The sequence below is a fragment of the Podarcis cretensis genome (genome assembly GCF_951804945.1).
Source record: "Podarcis cretensis genome assembly, chromosome: 9".
NCBI classification, from domain to species: Eukaryota; Metazoa; Chordata; class Lepidosauria; order Squamata; family Lacertidae; genus Podarcis; species Podarcis cretensis.
The window spans coordinates 6551197-6566453 of record NC_137178.1 but is presented as its reverse complement, the minus strand read 5'-3'; the positions used below and the strand labels follow the sequence as shown (position 1 = coordinate 6566453).

The 15257-nt window shown below is 46.5% G+C and overlaps 1 protein-coding gene across 7 annotated transcripts in view; it reads left to right on the top strand.

The window, feature by feature from the left end:
• RNF24 (ring finger protein 24) overlaps window positions 1-15257 on the top strand; it is a 78057-nt gene that overhangs the window by 48136 nt on the left and 14664 nt on the right. The window contains exon 1 of one of the 7 annotated variants that reach the window (XM_079991245.1): window positions 12908-13178. The exons of the other annotated variants lie outside the window; for them this stretch is intronic. Coding sequence (XP_079847371.1) covers window positions 13165-13178 — 14 coding nt within the window. The 5' untranslated portion in view covers window positions 12908-13164. Of the gene's footprint in view, window positions 1-12907; window positions 13179-15257 lie in introns of those variants that run through there. 7 annotated transcript variants of the gene reach the window in all.

Sequence of the window (15257 nt, the reverse complement as noted above, 5' to 3'; positions counted from 1 at the left end):
GCTGTTTTGGTTTCTTTCTCCCTCTCCTTTTGATCTTCCTTTATGGGCCAGCAGTCCTGTCTTTCCTGCAGAGGTGTGTCAACTTCCCCTGAAACAGACTGTGAACCATGGAGGTTTCTCAGCAGAGTTTGGATGGCCACCTGTCATGAATGCTTTAAGTTGAGATTTCTTCGTTGCAGGGGGTTGGAATAGATGACCCTTCCAACTCTGCGATTCTGGGATTCTGTGACTTTCACCCCACCCACCCCAACAGTCATTTAATGGCTGAAGCTTTGCTGACATACAAAGCTGAGGGGAGCCAAGGAAAAAGAATGGAGGCAGTTTGCAAGGTGGGGGGAGACAGATGACAGGACCGGAGGCAAGGAAGGGGGAAAAGAGACATTTTGAGTACGTCAGCGGCTGACCACTGTTGGAGGCAGGATACTGGTCTCCTATGGGTCTTGATCTAATCCAGAAAAGCAGTTATTGGGGTTCGAATCAGCATCTTGAGACCTTACAGAATGTGAGTTCGTTCCTCAAATCAGGGTTTAACTTTGAGCCTCTTAATACATCATTCTGTGAAAAGTGTGAAGCTGTGCTTGCGCTGGTGCCAAGTATTGAACTATTGATTTAAACTGTTGATTGATTGAAACACCGACCTTCTAACAAACAGATTACATTTATTATCCTGTTGCTCAATCTTCAATTGTCGGTTTCATTGTTGAGATGTCGGAGGACTTGTTAAGACGATTTGCAACTTGGTAATAAACAGAAGCCACCTTTCCCTGTGTGGTGGTGGTGGTGACATCAGAGCATGACATCAGAGCGTGGGTGGTGGTGATGACATCACGCTGTGTAGGCGGTGCATATGGCAAAAGTGGGCTGGGCTATTGCACAGCCTCTTGGCATTAGGGCAGCCTTCTCTGGCCTGCTGCTTCCCAAATATTTTGGATCAGCCGCAGCCAGCATAAGAGAGGGCAAAATCCCACCCTCCAGTCATTTATTTTCTTCTTCTAAACTATTAACCGTCAAGAATATAGCCTCTTCCACTTTAAATCTCTCCTTTCTCAACAGCTGCCTTGCAGAGGAAAAACTTGGAAAAGTTTTGACTCTTCAGCCAGTAATGCATGGAAATATGCTTTCTTGTCGGTATCTGGTTGATGTTTTTTTTTTTAAAAGCCTCTTAATCTCTTGCCTCTGGCCAAAGGCAAAATTATCTCTGAAATGGTCGCAGAAATATTTGGCTGGTCTTTCTCCTGGGGCATTTTGGCACTCTTTATTTAAACGTTATCTCCTAAAGAGCATATTGAAGAATGTGACTCAGAAGAGAACGATCCCACAGGTCGCAACGGAGTACATTTCCGAGTGTTTCTTTCATTCTCGGCTTTTTAAAGCATATTTGAAGAAGCTTTTTTTAAAAGGGAAAAGAAAACATGTTTCAGAAGGTGGGGCAGGGGCTCGTTTGGGAAGAACGCCTGACGGCCTGTGTTAGAAGACGATAATTAGGCAGGGTGTTTATTTTTTGAGGGGAGCGGACGGACACTGCCAAGGGTTAATGTGTCCTAGTGAGAATTCTGCCTTGTTTTGTGTTCAAATCACTCCTTCATCTGCTCAGACTCTGGAAATCCCTGCTGTTCATAGAACAGCTGAATGGATTCGGTTATTAAAGATGCTTTACTTTGTTTGCAGTTAATGCCTAGATATTTCCTGGGTATAGGCAGTATTTGTGCTTCGCGAACAATGTCTGGGCATGTTGCAAGTATATTTTCATTTAGATTTTGCAAAACTTCTCCATCATAATTCTTAGTGTTTATGGAGCACTCCAGAGTGCCATACATAACATCACTTTTAGGTAATCCTCACGACAGGCTGGCGATGTAGTTTAGTCTTAGTATTATCTTCCCTGTTGCATTTTATTTTTATTATTTATTGAATTTGTACGCCGCCCTATACCCAGAGGTTTTGCATGGGGTGGGAGACCTTGCCCGAGGATGGAGCTCTGTGCTGCAACATAAATGCACCTCACACAACTTTGGAGGCAATTATATCTTGCTTCCCAATGACAAAATAAGACATTTACATTCCACCAAGTGTCCGTGTCTTTAAATAGAGCCTTTGCATAATTGCAGACAGAGTTGTGCTTCTTGATTTCTCTGTATTCCTTTGCGTGGTGTTTGGCTGATGACGAAAACACTTGGCCCATCCGGCACCAAGGGCTCCCCTGCACTCCCGCTTGTTCCGTGCCTAGAAAGCATGTGTCCAAGATCTGTGTCTTGAGACCTCTTTTCCAGTTGCCTCCCGGTGCTTTCCCCGAGAAAACCTGCTCTTTACTGCGGAATTGGAGCAAATGTCCACTTGCGGAAAACCCGGCTGACGTTTGCTCGGATTCAGCGGCAGAGAGTGGGTGCCCCTGCAGGGAAAGCTGGGAAAGAAACAGGGGTTGTTTGCTGGAACATGAAGGTTGTGGCAGCAAAGTGGGATGTTCTGGTTGTCTGGAACCTGAAACAGTGGACCTTAAGGTCCATGAATAACCATAGTTTAGAGGCCCCAGGCCCTAAGGAAGTCAGACTATCCTCCACCAGGGCCAGGGCCTTCTCAGTGATGGCTCTGACCTGGTGGAATGCTCTGTCCCAGGAGACCAGGGCCCTGCAGGATTTAACCTCCTTCCGCAGGTTCTGTAAGACAGAACTGGCCTTTAATTTGAACTTAGCCTGATCTTTTATTCCCCTTCCTTCCCTTTTTATGATTACCTGCTCTGGGATCCCACAGCTAATTCTCCCCTGATCTCCTTGCTGGCCCAAATAGGACTAATTCAGCCAGCTAGCACTGATGATCATCTAATGCTTATGGGATGGATTTTCCCCCTACATTGATTTTTGAATTCTGAATTTATTGTTATTCACGTTTTATACTGTATTTTATGCTGTTTTTTGTCGCATCAATTAAGCATCAATATTGAGCCTTGTGGAAATATAACTGCCTAGGTAGGAGAAGTGAAATATGTACATCATATAGGAGCCAACACAACACAAAACACTGTTGCTGTATGTAGGTTTTATTTTATTGGTTTTTTATCTTATATTTTGGAAATGTACATCCAGGTTTTTTCCCTTTACATTTTTGGGGGGCCCCCAAGAGAGTAAGGCCCTAAGCTATAGCTTGTTTGGCTTATACATAAATCCGGCACAGCCCACTTCATAAAAGAGCAGTGATAAGGCTGCAGGGGTGTATTATGTGGAAGATTAGGCAACTGAGGCGAGCAAACACCAGGCCGAGCACACACAAAACACACCTTTGCCCCACCTTGAGCAAAGTGTTCTCGAACACCCCCCCCCCGCCCCAGCCCCGATCCTCTGCAGCTGCTTATTCCTTCGGAAGCATGCCTCAAATCTGGGTTGTTTGCAGTGTCAATTTGGCTTTTTGTTTTTGAAAAGGATCCGTTTCAGTCTTCATCATCATCATCCTCATTTTGTTTGCCGCCTTTCCATACTTGAAACTATGCTCAAGGCGGCTTACAACACAACAAGATTTACATCATTACAAACATAGCAGAAGTCATAAACAATAAATAAAGCACATCAAAACGTACACAACCAAATGGAAACCATTTCCACGTAAATCATGAGATCTAAGACTAAAGATACAACAACAATAATAAATAATAATAATACATTTTTATTTATACCCCGCCCTCCCCAGCCAGAGCCGGGCTCAGGGCAGCTAACACCAGTAAAATTACAATAAAAAAAGAAAAAACCAATTTAAAATACAGGTTAAAATATAATTTAAAATGCAGCCTCGTTTTAATAGTAGCCCATAGATCAAAACCATAAGGGGAGGGAAACATAAGGGTCAGACTTAGTCCAAACCAAAGGCCAGGAAGAACAGCTCTGTCTTGCAGGCCCTGTGGAAAGATGTCAAGTCCCTCAGGGCCCTAGTCTCTTGTGACAAAGCGCTCCACCAAGTCGGGGCCAGTACTGAAAAGGCCCTGGCCCTAGATGAGACCAATCTAACCACCTTGCGACTTGGGACCTCCAAAGTGTTGTCATTTGTAAACCAGCACCTTAAACCTGACCATGTACTCCACCTGGAGCCAGTGCAGTTGGTAAAGCACTGGATGAATGTGATCCCATGGCAAGGACCCCATAAGGAGCCTCGCCGCGGCATTCTGCACCTGCTGGAGTTTCTGGGTCAGTTTCAAGGGCAGCCCCGTGTAGAGCGAGTTACAATAATCAAGCCTGGAGGTGACCGTTGCATGGATCCCTGTGGCCAGATCAGGGAGAGAAAGGTAAGGGACCAACTGCTTAATACGGTGGAGATGGAAAAATGCCACCTTTCCTGTGGCTCCATGGAAAGGGAGGCGTCGAAGGTTACACCCAAGCTCTTGACAGAAGGCGCTGGCACTAACTGAGCCCCCGCAAGAGATGGGAGTTGGCCTCCAACCCCATGTCATACCGACCCAGCCAGAGGGCCTCTGTCTTTGAAGGATTTAACTTCAACTGGCTCCCAGGCAGCCATCCAGCCGCAGCTTCCAAGCATCTGGTCAGTGGGCTGAGTCAGGGCGGCCGTCCATCAACAGATAAATTTGGGTGCCAATAATATCAATAACAGCAACAAGCTCTCTCAACCCCCCATAAACAATGCTCCAGCCCAAGAATCTGTTCGACAGCCTCAACTTTTGTAGCTGGAGTCAGTCCGCACTCCACTCTCCCAGGCCAGATGGGAAAGGGCCAGCCAGGCAGGGCGCAGGGCTAACAGCCAAGATGGTCTCATTTAAAACAACACAGATAAAAATTAATTTAAAAGAGGAGCCCGCCCCAAGCCAGGTGGAGAGAGGCAAGGGCAGGGCGCTTCAGACCCTCAGCAGGCAATCTTCCATTCTTCTTGAGCCATGTCTGCAGTTTTCGGGCCAAGTTTCCCTTCCTTTCAGTTTTTTCCTTGTTCTCCTGTAACTTCCAACAGATGCAAAGTGCAGAAAAGAGACTCCCGTTTTGTCTCCTCCTGGCTGCCTTTAAAGGGGTATTAGCCCAATTCAGGGGGGGATACGGCTTGTCAATGGCTACTAGTCATCGCAATGGCTTTGTACTCCTTCCAAGATCAGAGCCGTCATGCTACAGTAGGGGACCCCGAGGTTCCAAATTTCAGTGGCGTCTCGTGCGATACCAAAATTCAGCACCCCCTCCCTCTCGTGCACCATTCTAAACAGGGTGGATAAAAATAAATTATTATTTTTTAACAAAATTAAAAAATCAGTGTTTTTTTTAATTTAAATTAGATTTTTAAAATAAAATGCTTTTGGAGGAAAAATCTTTCTAAAGATAGTTTCCTAGTTAAGTGACATTATAGTCCAAAGGCTATTCATCAGGGAATAAGGATTTGTTTTAAGTTCTTCATGTTGCTAAAACTCAGTCTTAAGGTTGTTGTTTTTTAAAAAAATTGTTTAACCACATCAGTTAACAAACATGGATACATATGCTATAATGTTATTGTTTTAGTTAAATAAATTGTTTAAATTGTTATTAAGTAAGTGATTATTTTTCTCCTTCCAATAAAGTACAGCAGAAAAGTTGTCCGAATATAAACAGTTAACTTATTAAACCTCACAATGATTTCATAATTATCTGTCTATGTGTTTCTAATAGCATAACCAAATCAGTATTTTTGGATATAACTGCAAAAACTACTCAGAAAATTTATTATTCCAAAAATGAAACCTTCGTCTGGTTGTAAATATTAAGATTATACCAGCAAGAATGAGTCTTTCTGTAAATAAAAAAAAAAGATTTAAATCGTATCGTAAAACCTTTATTGGCATCACATACAACATCCAAAACAAATCAATACAGAATTACCACTTCCCCAGTGGCACAAAACATTTGCTAAAAGAAAGTAGGCAGAGCAGTCTTATTGACTAGTGATTTAAATTGTGATTTAAATTGATTTGGTTTAAATCAAATCCACCCCGATTCTAAATTATACCTGTGGCGTCCCCGACGACATCCCTGAGACTCTGTGCCCAGGTCAACCGAACCAGTTTTTGTTGTTGTTGTTTAGTTGTTTAGTTGTGTCCGACTCTTCGTGACCCCCTGGACCAGAGCACGCCAGGCACTCCTGTCTTCCACTGCCTCCCGCAGTTTGGTCAAACTCATGCTGGTAGCTTTGAGAACACTGTCCCACCATCTCATCCTCTGCCGTCCTTTTCTCCTTGTGCCCTCCATCTTTCCCAACATCAGGGTCTTTTCCAGGGAGTCTTCTCTTCTCATGAGGTGGCCAAAGTCTTGGAGCCTCAGCTTCAGGATCTGTCCTTCCAGTGAGCACTCAGGGCTGATTTCCTTCAGAATGGAGAGGTTTGATCTTCTTGCAGTCCATGGAACTCTCAAGAGTCTCCTCCAGCACCAGAATTCAAAAGCATCAATTCTTTGGCGATCAGCCTTCTTTACGGTCCAGCCCTCACTTCCATACATCACTACTGGGAAAACCATAGGTTTTACTGTACGGGCCTTACTATACGGACCAAACCAGTTACATCCCCCTAAACACTCCCCTCTGCATCCTGCCTCTGAATACTAACGTCTGGGTCTTGCAAGCAGGGAGAATGTTTTGGCCCTCGTGTGACCTGCTTGCGGACATCCCACGGGGGCACCTCACCAGACCAGGCATTCTGTCAACACACAGCCAAGTGCCAAGGTATGACCCGCCACGGAGGCCTCACCCGGGTTTCCCACCCTCCTCTTTAACTTGGCACTGCAATCAGAACCTGGCAACTTCATGTTTGCATCCATCTGCCTCGTGAGACAACGGAGGATTGCGCCTTTGTGGGTGAAGTCAAGCTGTTGGAACTTGCAGCGCCTGCTGTGGCTGCAGAGACTGATACAGGAGAGACATGTTTTGTTGCAGCTGGGGCAGATGAAGGCGTCCAGTTGTGCTGCTGCAGATGCACCAGGGAATTCATTCTCTCTGCACTCCTCCTACCGGTCATTCTTCCTCTGATCACGTCTGTGGATGCATGACCTGACTGCCTGTCTCTAGGCACTGTGGCCGTCTGCAAGGGATTCCCACATGACAGGGGTAAACTCTGCTTGGGAGGCCCCCACTTCCTGCTCAAATTTTTGTATTGCAGTGGGGTTGGACTAGATGACCCTGGGGTCCCCTCCAGTTCCATGATTCTAGGACAGGCTTCCTCAACCTCGGCCCTCCAGATGTTTTTGGCCTTCAACTCCCATGATCCCTAGCTAGCAGGACTAGTGGTCAGGGATGATGGGAATTGTAGTCTCAATGTTGTCTTACTGTGAGTTCAATTCATGCCAAGTAGGGTGCATATTCCTGTGTTAGTAGACACAGAAACCCCCCCTTTTTTTTCTTTTTCCACCGGTCAACCTTATTCCAGGAGGTTAGGAAAGCTGCAGAACAGCTCTGGCGAGAGATATTTTGCTTAAAGGTAAAGGTAAAGGTACCCCTGCCCATACGGGCCAGTCTTGACAGACTCTGGGATTGTGCGCCCATCTCACTTAAGAGTCCAGGGGCCAGCGCTGTCCGGAGACACTTCCGGGTCACGTGGCCAGCGTGACATCGCTGCTCTGGCGAGCCAGAGCCGCACACGGAAACGCCGTTTACCTTCCCGCTGGTAAGCGGTCCCTATTTATCTACTTGCACCCGGAGGTGCTTTCGAACTGCTAGGTTGGCAGGCGCTGGGACCGAGCAGCGGGAGCGCACCCCGCCGCAGGGATTCGAACCGCCGACCTTTCGATCGGCAAGTCCTAGGTGCTGAATTTGCCTGTTGGTTCCACCCAAAAATACACATACGTGCGCATTCCCTCGCACGGGGCGTGCAGCTAATTATTTGTTAACCAAGCTGCATTTATAATGTTTACCTCATTCATCCTCCTAACGAACTTAAGTGAGGTCAGGACACAGCGACTTGCCCAATTCTGACAAAGGAACTAGGCTCTGAAACTGGATTTTCTCCAAGTCCAGACCTAATACTGTGGCCTGCTTGTTCCCAAACACCTTCTGCCCTTGCATTCCTGTAGGAGTTCCCTGTCCTGAAACAGATAGGTTGATTTAAAGTATTTATATACTTCTTTTCAGGCGGACCTCCTCAGTTTGCATTTTAACTTCTTCTTCTTCTTCTTCTTCTTCTTCTTCTTCTTCTCTCCTCAGTTTGCATTTTAACTTCTTCTTCTTCTTCTTCTTCTTCTTCTTCTTCTTCTTCTTCTTCTTCTCTCCTCAGTTTGCATTTTAACTTCTTCTTCTTCTTCTTCTTCTTCTTCTTCTTCTTCTTCTTCTTCTTCTCCTCTCCTCAGTTTGCATTTTAACTTCTTCTTCTTCTTCTTCTTCTTCTTCTTCTTCTTCTTCTTCTTCTTAGTATTATTATTATTATAGTAGAATTGGAAGGGACCCCATAGGTCATTTAGTCCAACCCCCCACAGTGCATGGAAAGGCTCTCCCCAGAGAAGTATTACTCGCCAGAGTTTGTTTTGCGGGAGAGGTGTGTGTGCCAGAGAGAGTTGTGCTTGCCAATATCTTTGTTTGCCCAATTAATTAATCATCCCTATCAGTTAACCCACACCACAACCTTTTCATTACTGTTTATAAAGTGCAGGGAATTCAGGCGGCAGTGCTAGTGACCTAGTTTTTCTCTTGGTAAAACTCGCAAACATGTAAAAAAAGTCCGCTGAAGCACTGTGGACTTAACCCAAACAGTCCCGTAACTCGATTCCGCACCTTTATTTCATCCAGTGTCAGCACCAACACAATATCCTTGTTGCAGGGGGAATGGGCCAGGATCCCTGTTGGATGCTGAACGGTGTGAGGGGCAGGAAAGACCCTTTCCACTAATGGCATCACTGGCGCTGTCCAATAAGTAAAGGTAAAGGGGCGCCTGACCATTAGGTCCAGTCGTGGCCGACGCTGGGGTTGCGGCGCTCATCTCGCTTTACTGGCCGAGGGAGCCAGCGTACAGCTTCCGGTTCATGTGGCCAGCATGACTAAACCGCTTCTGCCGAACCAGAGCAGCGCACGGAAATGCCCTTTACCTTCCCGCCGGAGCAGTACCTATTTATCTACTTGCACTTTGATGTACTTTCAAACTGCTAGGTTGGCAGGAGCAGGGACCGAGCAACAGGAGCTCACCTGGTCGCAGGGATTCGAACCGCCAACCTTCTGGTCGGCAAGCCCTAGGCTCTGTGGTTTAACCCACAGCACCACCCGTGTCCACTAATGGCTTTCCACTAATGGTGTCACTGGCGCTGTCCAATAGGTGCTTGCAATAGCCCTATCTCCATAGCCCATGCTGAGTTTGTAATCAGGATGGCATAAATCTCACTTGCCCCTCAGCAAATAACCCTGTTTTGAGTCTCCAGGAAAGGTAACACTCGCCTAACAGAAGCACTCCCTTAGGATAGTATCTGAATCCCCGGTGTTAAGCAGGAGAGACAGTGTGGTGTAACAGTTAGAGTGTCGGGACTATGGCAGTGAGAGACCAGGGTTCGAAACCCCGCTCAGCCATGAAGCTCACTGGGCAACCTTGGGCCCATTGCTGTCTCCCGCCCCCCCCCCCGGCAAGTACCTCACAGGGTTGTTGTGAGAATAACGTGGGGAGAGCCAGGAGGAAAAGGTGACGTAGATGCAATAAGTAAATAAACAAGGGATTCTTTGTTCTATTTATAATATAAAGTGTTTATATGCCGCCTTCTCGCAAAATACCAGGGCATTGTACAGCAACATTTTTTAAAAAACCCTTTATGTTGAGTAGTTGTCTCAATGAACATGTTTTCAGCAGTGTAGAAAAATGCTTCCCCGTGTCGACAGCTTTCTCAACACAGCTTGAATAAGCAAACCTTTCCGCATGAGTTCGTCATGCAGTCAAATGATTGACTGAGTAGCAGCATGGCAACATCCTGTTGAAGCTTGAACCCTCCTTGCACAGGAATACCCCCATGCAGCCAATCAGGTACTATTAAAAAAAAATATATTCCAAACATTCTTAGGGTCTTATTTCCTCCTCTACCTACCTGAAAATCAAAAGTGGCGCATTAAGTATCTACCTCTTTTCCTTTCTTTCTCTTTTGCTCAAATTGGCCTACAGATAAAGTCGCCAGCTTTTCCCTGGTAGAGTCCCTTCAACCGTGAACTTGCAGAAACCTTTGCAGGTGAAGTCCTGGAATTGGGCATGAACGGCTAGGGGCATATTTGCGTGCTGAATTTCAGGAAATTCAGGAAAGGCTCGTTCGTACAAATGCAGTGGGTGTGTGAATAAGCTTCGGGAATAAAAATAGAATTCCATTATACAGGCTGTTTTGTTGGCTGCCAGGTGAAACATTTCCTTTTTTGCTGGGGGTATGCGGGTCCGTGCAGTTGAAAGCCTTTTCAGCCCACTCCTTGACGGAAAAGGCTCCCCGAGGGGCTTCCGAAGGTCAGTAACCAATAAGCCTATTCTAGGCTGCATCAAGAGAAGTAATATTCCCGCTGTTTTCTGCCTTGGTCAGACCTGGGTAGCTCCATTGCTTGGAGCGTGGTGCTGATAACGCCAAGTCTGCAGGTTTGATCCCCATATGGGACATCTGCATATTCCTGCATTGGACTGGATGACCCTCAGGGTCCCTTCCAATTCTACAGTTTTGTAATTCTATGACCACACCTGGAGCTGTCGCTCTAACCACTACACTGCACTGCCTCTGCGCACATCACTTGGTGACCAGCCACTTTTTAAATTTGTTGTCAATTACATTTACAGTCATACCTCGGGTTACAGACGATTCAGGTTGCGTTTTTTTGGGTTACGGACCGGAATGGGTTACTTCTGGGTTTCGGCAGATGCGCAGAAGCGCCGAATCGCAACCCGCCCGTGCGCAGATGCGGGTTGCGAACGTGCATCCCGCACGAATCGCTGTGTATACCATCACATGTATATACCACTGTATATACCATCACCTTTATCTTGCAAGGACCTTAAGGCGGGGCACGTCGTTCTCGCCTCTCACCTTTCCATCCTCACAACAACCTACCTGTGTGGTAGGTTAGGCCAAGAGATGGCAACTGGCCTGAAGCTCAGCTTCATGGCTAAGTGGGAATTCGAACCCTGGTCCCCGGGGTCGTAGTCCAACACTCTAACCATTACACCACACGGACATGTGGACAGAGTGGTCTGTTTGGAAGCCAATGAATGTGCTGCTGGAGCTCAGGATGTTGTTCATTCCTGGCAGCAGCTCTCCAGGAGTCGAAACAAGGTTCTCCTGCAGGGTACAGAGATTGAACCTGGGTTCTTCTGCATTCAGGACAGGTGTCCCACCACTGAGCCACCCTCCATCTCAAGGAACAGTTCTTAAAGTCACAAAGCCGTCCACGGCACAAATTTTGCCTAAAATCTGCGCACATTTGTTTATGTGCATAGATACAAGCTATGGCGGGGCGGGGCGGGGGTCTTGCAAGCTCTGAGCTTTGCAACATGCGCAGGATCTCTGCTGTTGCACGAGGATTTGAACCCTGGTCTCCCAGTCCTCATCTGACACTCTGACCCAGGCATAGGCAAACTCGGCCCTCCAGATGTTTTGGGACTACAGTTCCCATCATCCCTGACCACTGGTCCTGCTAGCTAGGGATCATGGGAGTTGTAGGCCAAAAACATCTGGAGGGCCGAGTTTGCCTATGCCTGCTCTAATCCAACAGTTCTAAAACATGTTTCTCTGGGCCACGCTTTCAGAATGAAAATTTGCTCACACCACTCCAGTTTTTTTATGGATAAGAAATACATTTGGGTGGGGAGAACCAGTTCTTAGCAGTGCCTGATTTAGGACACAGAACACAACTGCTTTAGGATACGATCGTGCGACATCCAGAAAGTAGAAAACAATCCCGCTAAAAAAATAACATGAATCGTTCCCAAAATATAATTATAATCAAACTCCTTACATATGTACATTAAGCATGTGTAACTCCATGAGAAGTGGGAGCTTACTTTTGCCGGGTAATCTCGTTTATCCAACTGCACTGGCTCCCGGTGGAGTACAGGGTCAGGTTTTGACCTTTAAAGCCCTATGTGGCCTAGAACCCTCGTACCTACAGGACCGCCTCTCCTGGTATGCCCCACAGAGGACCTTAAGGTCCACAAATGACAACACCTTGGTCCCAAGTTGCAAAGTGGTTAGATTGGTTTCAACTAGGGCCAGGGCCTTTTCAGTACTGGCCCCAACTTGGTGGAACGCTCTGTCACAAGAGACTAGGGCCCTGCGGGACTTGACATCTTTCCGTAGGGCCTGCAAGGCAGAGCTGTTCCGCCAGGCCTTTGGTTTGGACTCCGTCTGACCCTTATGTTTCCCTCCCCTTGTGGTCTTGAATTATCGGCTACTTTAAAATTGAGGCTGCATTTTAAACTGTATTTTAAATTGGTTGTTTTTTTCCTATTATGTTTTTACTGTAATTTTACTGGTGTTAGCCGCCCTGAGCCCGGCTCTGGCCGGGGAGGGCAGGGTATAAATAAAATTTATTATTATTATTATTATTATTATTATTATTATTATTATTACTAATAATTACATCTAATTTGAGACAAACAAAATCTCTCGTCATCAACACAAGCCTTTCTCCTTTCTGATCTTTCACATCTGTCAGAGTTGGAAATCTCTGTTTTGGATCATAACTACGATTGTCCTCAGTACCCCTTGATGTTCTTGCGCTCATTTTGAAAAGATACCTCTCCATCTTTTGCAAGTTCTTATTTTTTAAGCTTGAAACCTGCCAAGCAGCTGTGCAGCTTCCACACTGGGGTGTCCAGGGGGGCGAAGAGCACCGTGTGAAAATTGCAAAAACCCCATTCTTGTGACGCTTGTAATTTTCCTCTCTCTCTGCCACATGCTCAATGGAAATCTCCTCCCCTTGAAAGCCAAATATAATAAAAGCCACGATAGGGAAGCCACGCCTGGAAACAAAAAGGGGAAACTGCTCTCTGCCTATAGGATCACTTTGCAGGACCGAGCCAAGGCAGGGATCAGCTCAGAGCCTTGGACAACAGCCAAACTGAGCTGCGGAGGCTGGATCTTCCAAGAGGGAATTTCTGCCGGATGAGAGGGCTGTTTCTCGCTTCTGCCAAAAAGCATTATTCATCTTAAGCCAGGAGCCGCTTAGAAGGAAACTTTCTCCCCGTCCGTTTTTTACCCATTTTGCTTTCGTGTCCGACCCGCCGCTCCGATGCCGCACAGCATGTGAGTCCTAATTGTGCCGGAATTGTCCAAAGCTTGGGTGAATGTCTGGGGAGGGAAAGGCTGAATCGAGAAGATCAAATAAAAAAGAAGGTGGCAAAAGTTTTGCCACTCTGCTCGATCCCAGCGCCTGCCAACCTAGCAGTTCGAAAGCACCTCCGGGTGCAAGTAGATAAATAGGGACCGCTTACCAGCGGGAAGGTAAACGGTGTTTCCGTGTGCGGCTCTGGCTCTGGCTCTGGCCAGAGCAGCGATGTCACGCTGGCCACGTGACCCGGAAGTGTCTCCGGACAGCGCTGGCCCCTGGCCTCTTGAGTGAGATGGGCGCACAATCCCAGAGTCTGTCAAGACTGGCCCGTACGGGCAAGGGGTACCTTTACCTTTTTACCTTGTTTGGTCAGTGTTGCCTCCGCGGTGCTGGGCTTGACCCTGAAGTTGCGAGCCTTTCTCAAGGTAGACAAACTTGCTTTGCATTTAGCAACTACACCCAGGGGCCAAATCCGGCCCAATCGCCTTCTAAATCCGCCCTGCAGACAGTCTGGGAATCAGCATGTTTTTACATAAGTAGAATGTGTCCTTTTGTTTAAAATGCATCTCTGGGTTGTTTGTGGGGCCTGCCTGGTGTTTTTACATGAGTGGAATGTGTGCTTTTATTTAAAATGCATCTCTGGGTTCGTTCACTTTTTCCCCAAAATATAGTCTGGCCCCCCACAAGGTCTGAGGGACAGTAGACTGCCCCCCTGCTGAAAAGGTTTGCTGATCCCTAATCTACACAAACCTCCACGTTGTCTCTTTTTTGGAAGGGGGGGGGGCAGGCTGAGGAAGGGAGGGACTTGGTTAACTCCGCCCTGTGGCAAAGTTATGGCGAAGGTAGCTTGGAAACTGCCTTATTTCTCTCTCTGGGCTCCTCCAGGTTTATTCTCTGTTTATTGAGCATTCGTCCTGATTTGCTTTGCTTACGCAGTTAGACTACATCCGGACTTTATTGAGCATTTATTCCAGTATGACTGTGGGACGGTTATACAGCCAGTGCTTTTTTTTCTTTAAAAATATTTAGGGGTACTCTCATTTTCCTACTCATATTGAAATACTGCCCCTCAATGAGGTCAAACTCAGATTCACAAAATGTTTAGAGGTATGCGTACCCCTGTGAACCCCCCCCCCCAAAAGCACTGTATGCAGCTATATACGCCATGTGTTCAAACCTAGCTTATCTCTAGGAACAACAGTGGAACACTGTTACTGGTCCTGGATTATTATTATTATTATTATTATTATTATTATTATTATTATTATTATTATATTGTATGCCGCTCATCTAACTGGGTTGCACCAGCCTCTCTGGGTGGCTCCCAACAGAATATTAAAAACACAACAAAGCATTAAAAACTTCCCTAAACAGGGCCGCCTTCAGTTGTCTTTTAAAAGTAAAATAGTTGTTTATTGCCTTGACATCTGCTGGGAGGGCGTTTCACAGGGCAGGTGCCACCACCAAGAAGGCCCTCTGCCTGGTTCCCTGTAATCTCACATCTTGCAGGGAGGGAACCGCCAGAAGGCCCTCGGAGCTGGACCTCAGTGACCGGCTGAACGATGGAGGTGGAGACACTCCTTCAGGTATACTGGGCTGAGGCCGTTTAGGGCTTTAAAGGTCAGCACTGGCACTCTGAATTGTGCTCGGAAATGTACCGGGAGCCAATGTAGATCCTTTAAGACCGGTGTTATATGGTCCTGGTAGCCGCTCTCAGTCACCAGTCAGGGATGATGGGAACTGTAGTCCAAGAAACAGCTGAAGACCCAAGTTTGGGAAACCTTGGGTTAGACTATAGCTGGTCTTTATTGAGCATTTGCTCTGATTTGTTTGCAGAGAGGTTCTACAGTGATGAGACAGTTATACGACAATGAGCATTAATGATGATTTGCTTGCTTGGTGCAATGCTACAGAGGGCATCTTCTTGCTAATTGCCCATCCCACACTCTTCATTGCATTTCTCTGCCATTTTTTAAAAAACAATGTTGTAATCTGCTTTGGGATTCGTTGAAATCAGAGGTATATTGTTTCCAGGAAACAGTCATTCAGAATTC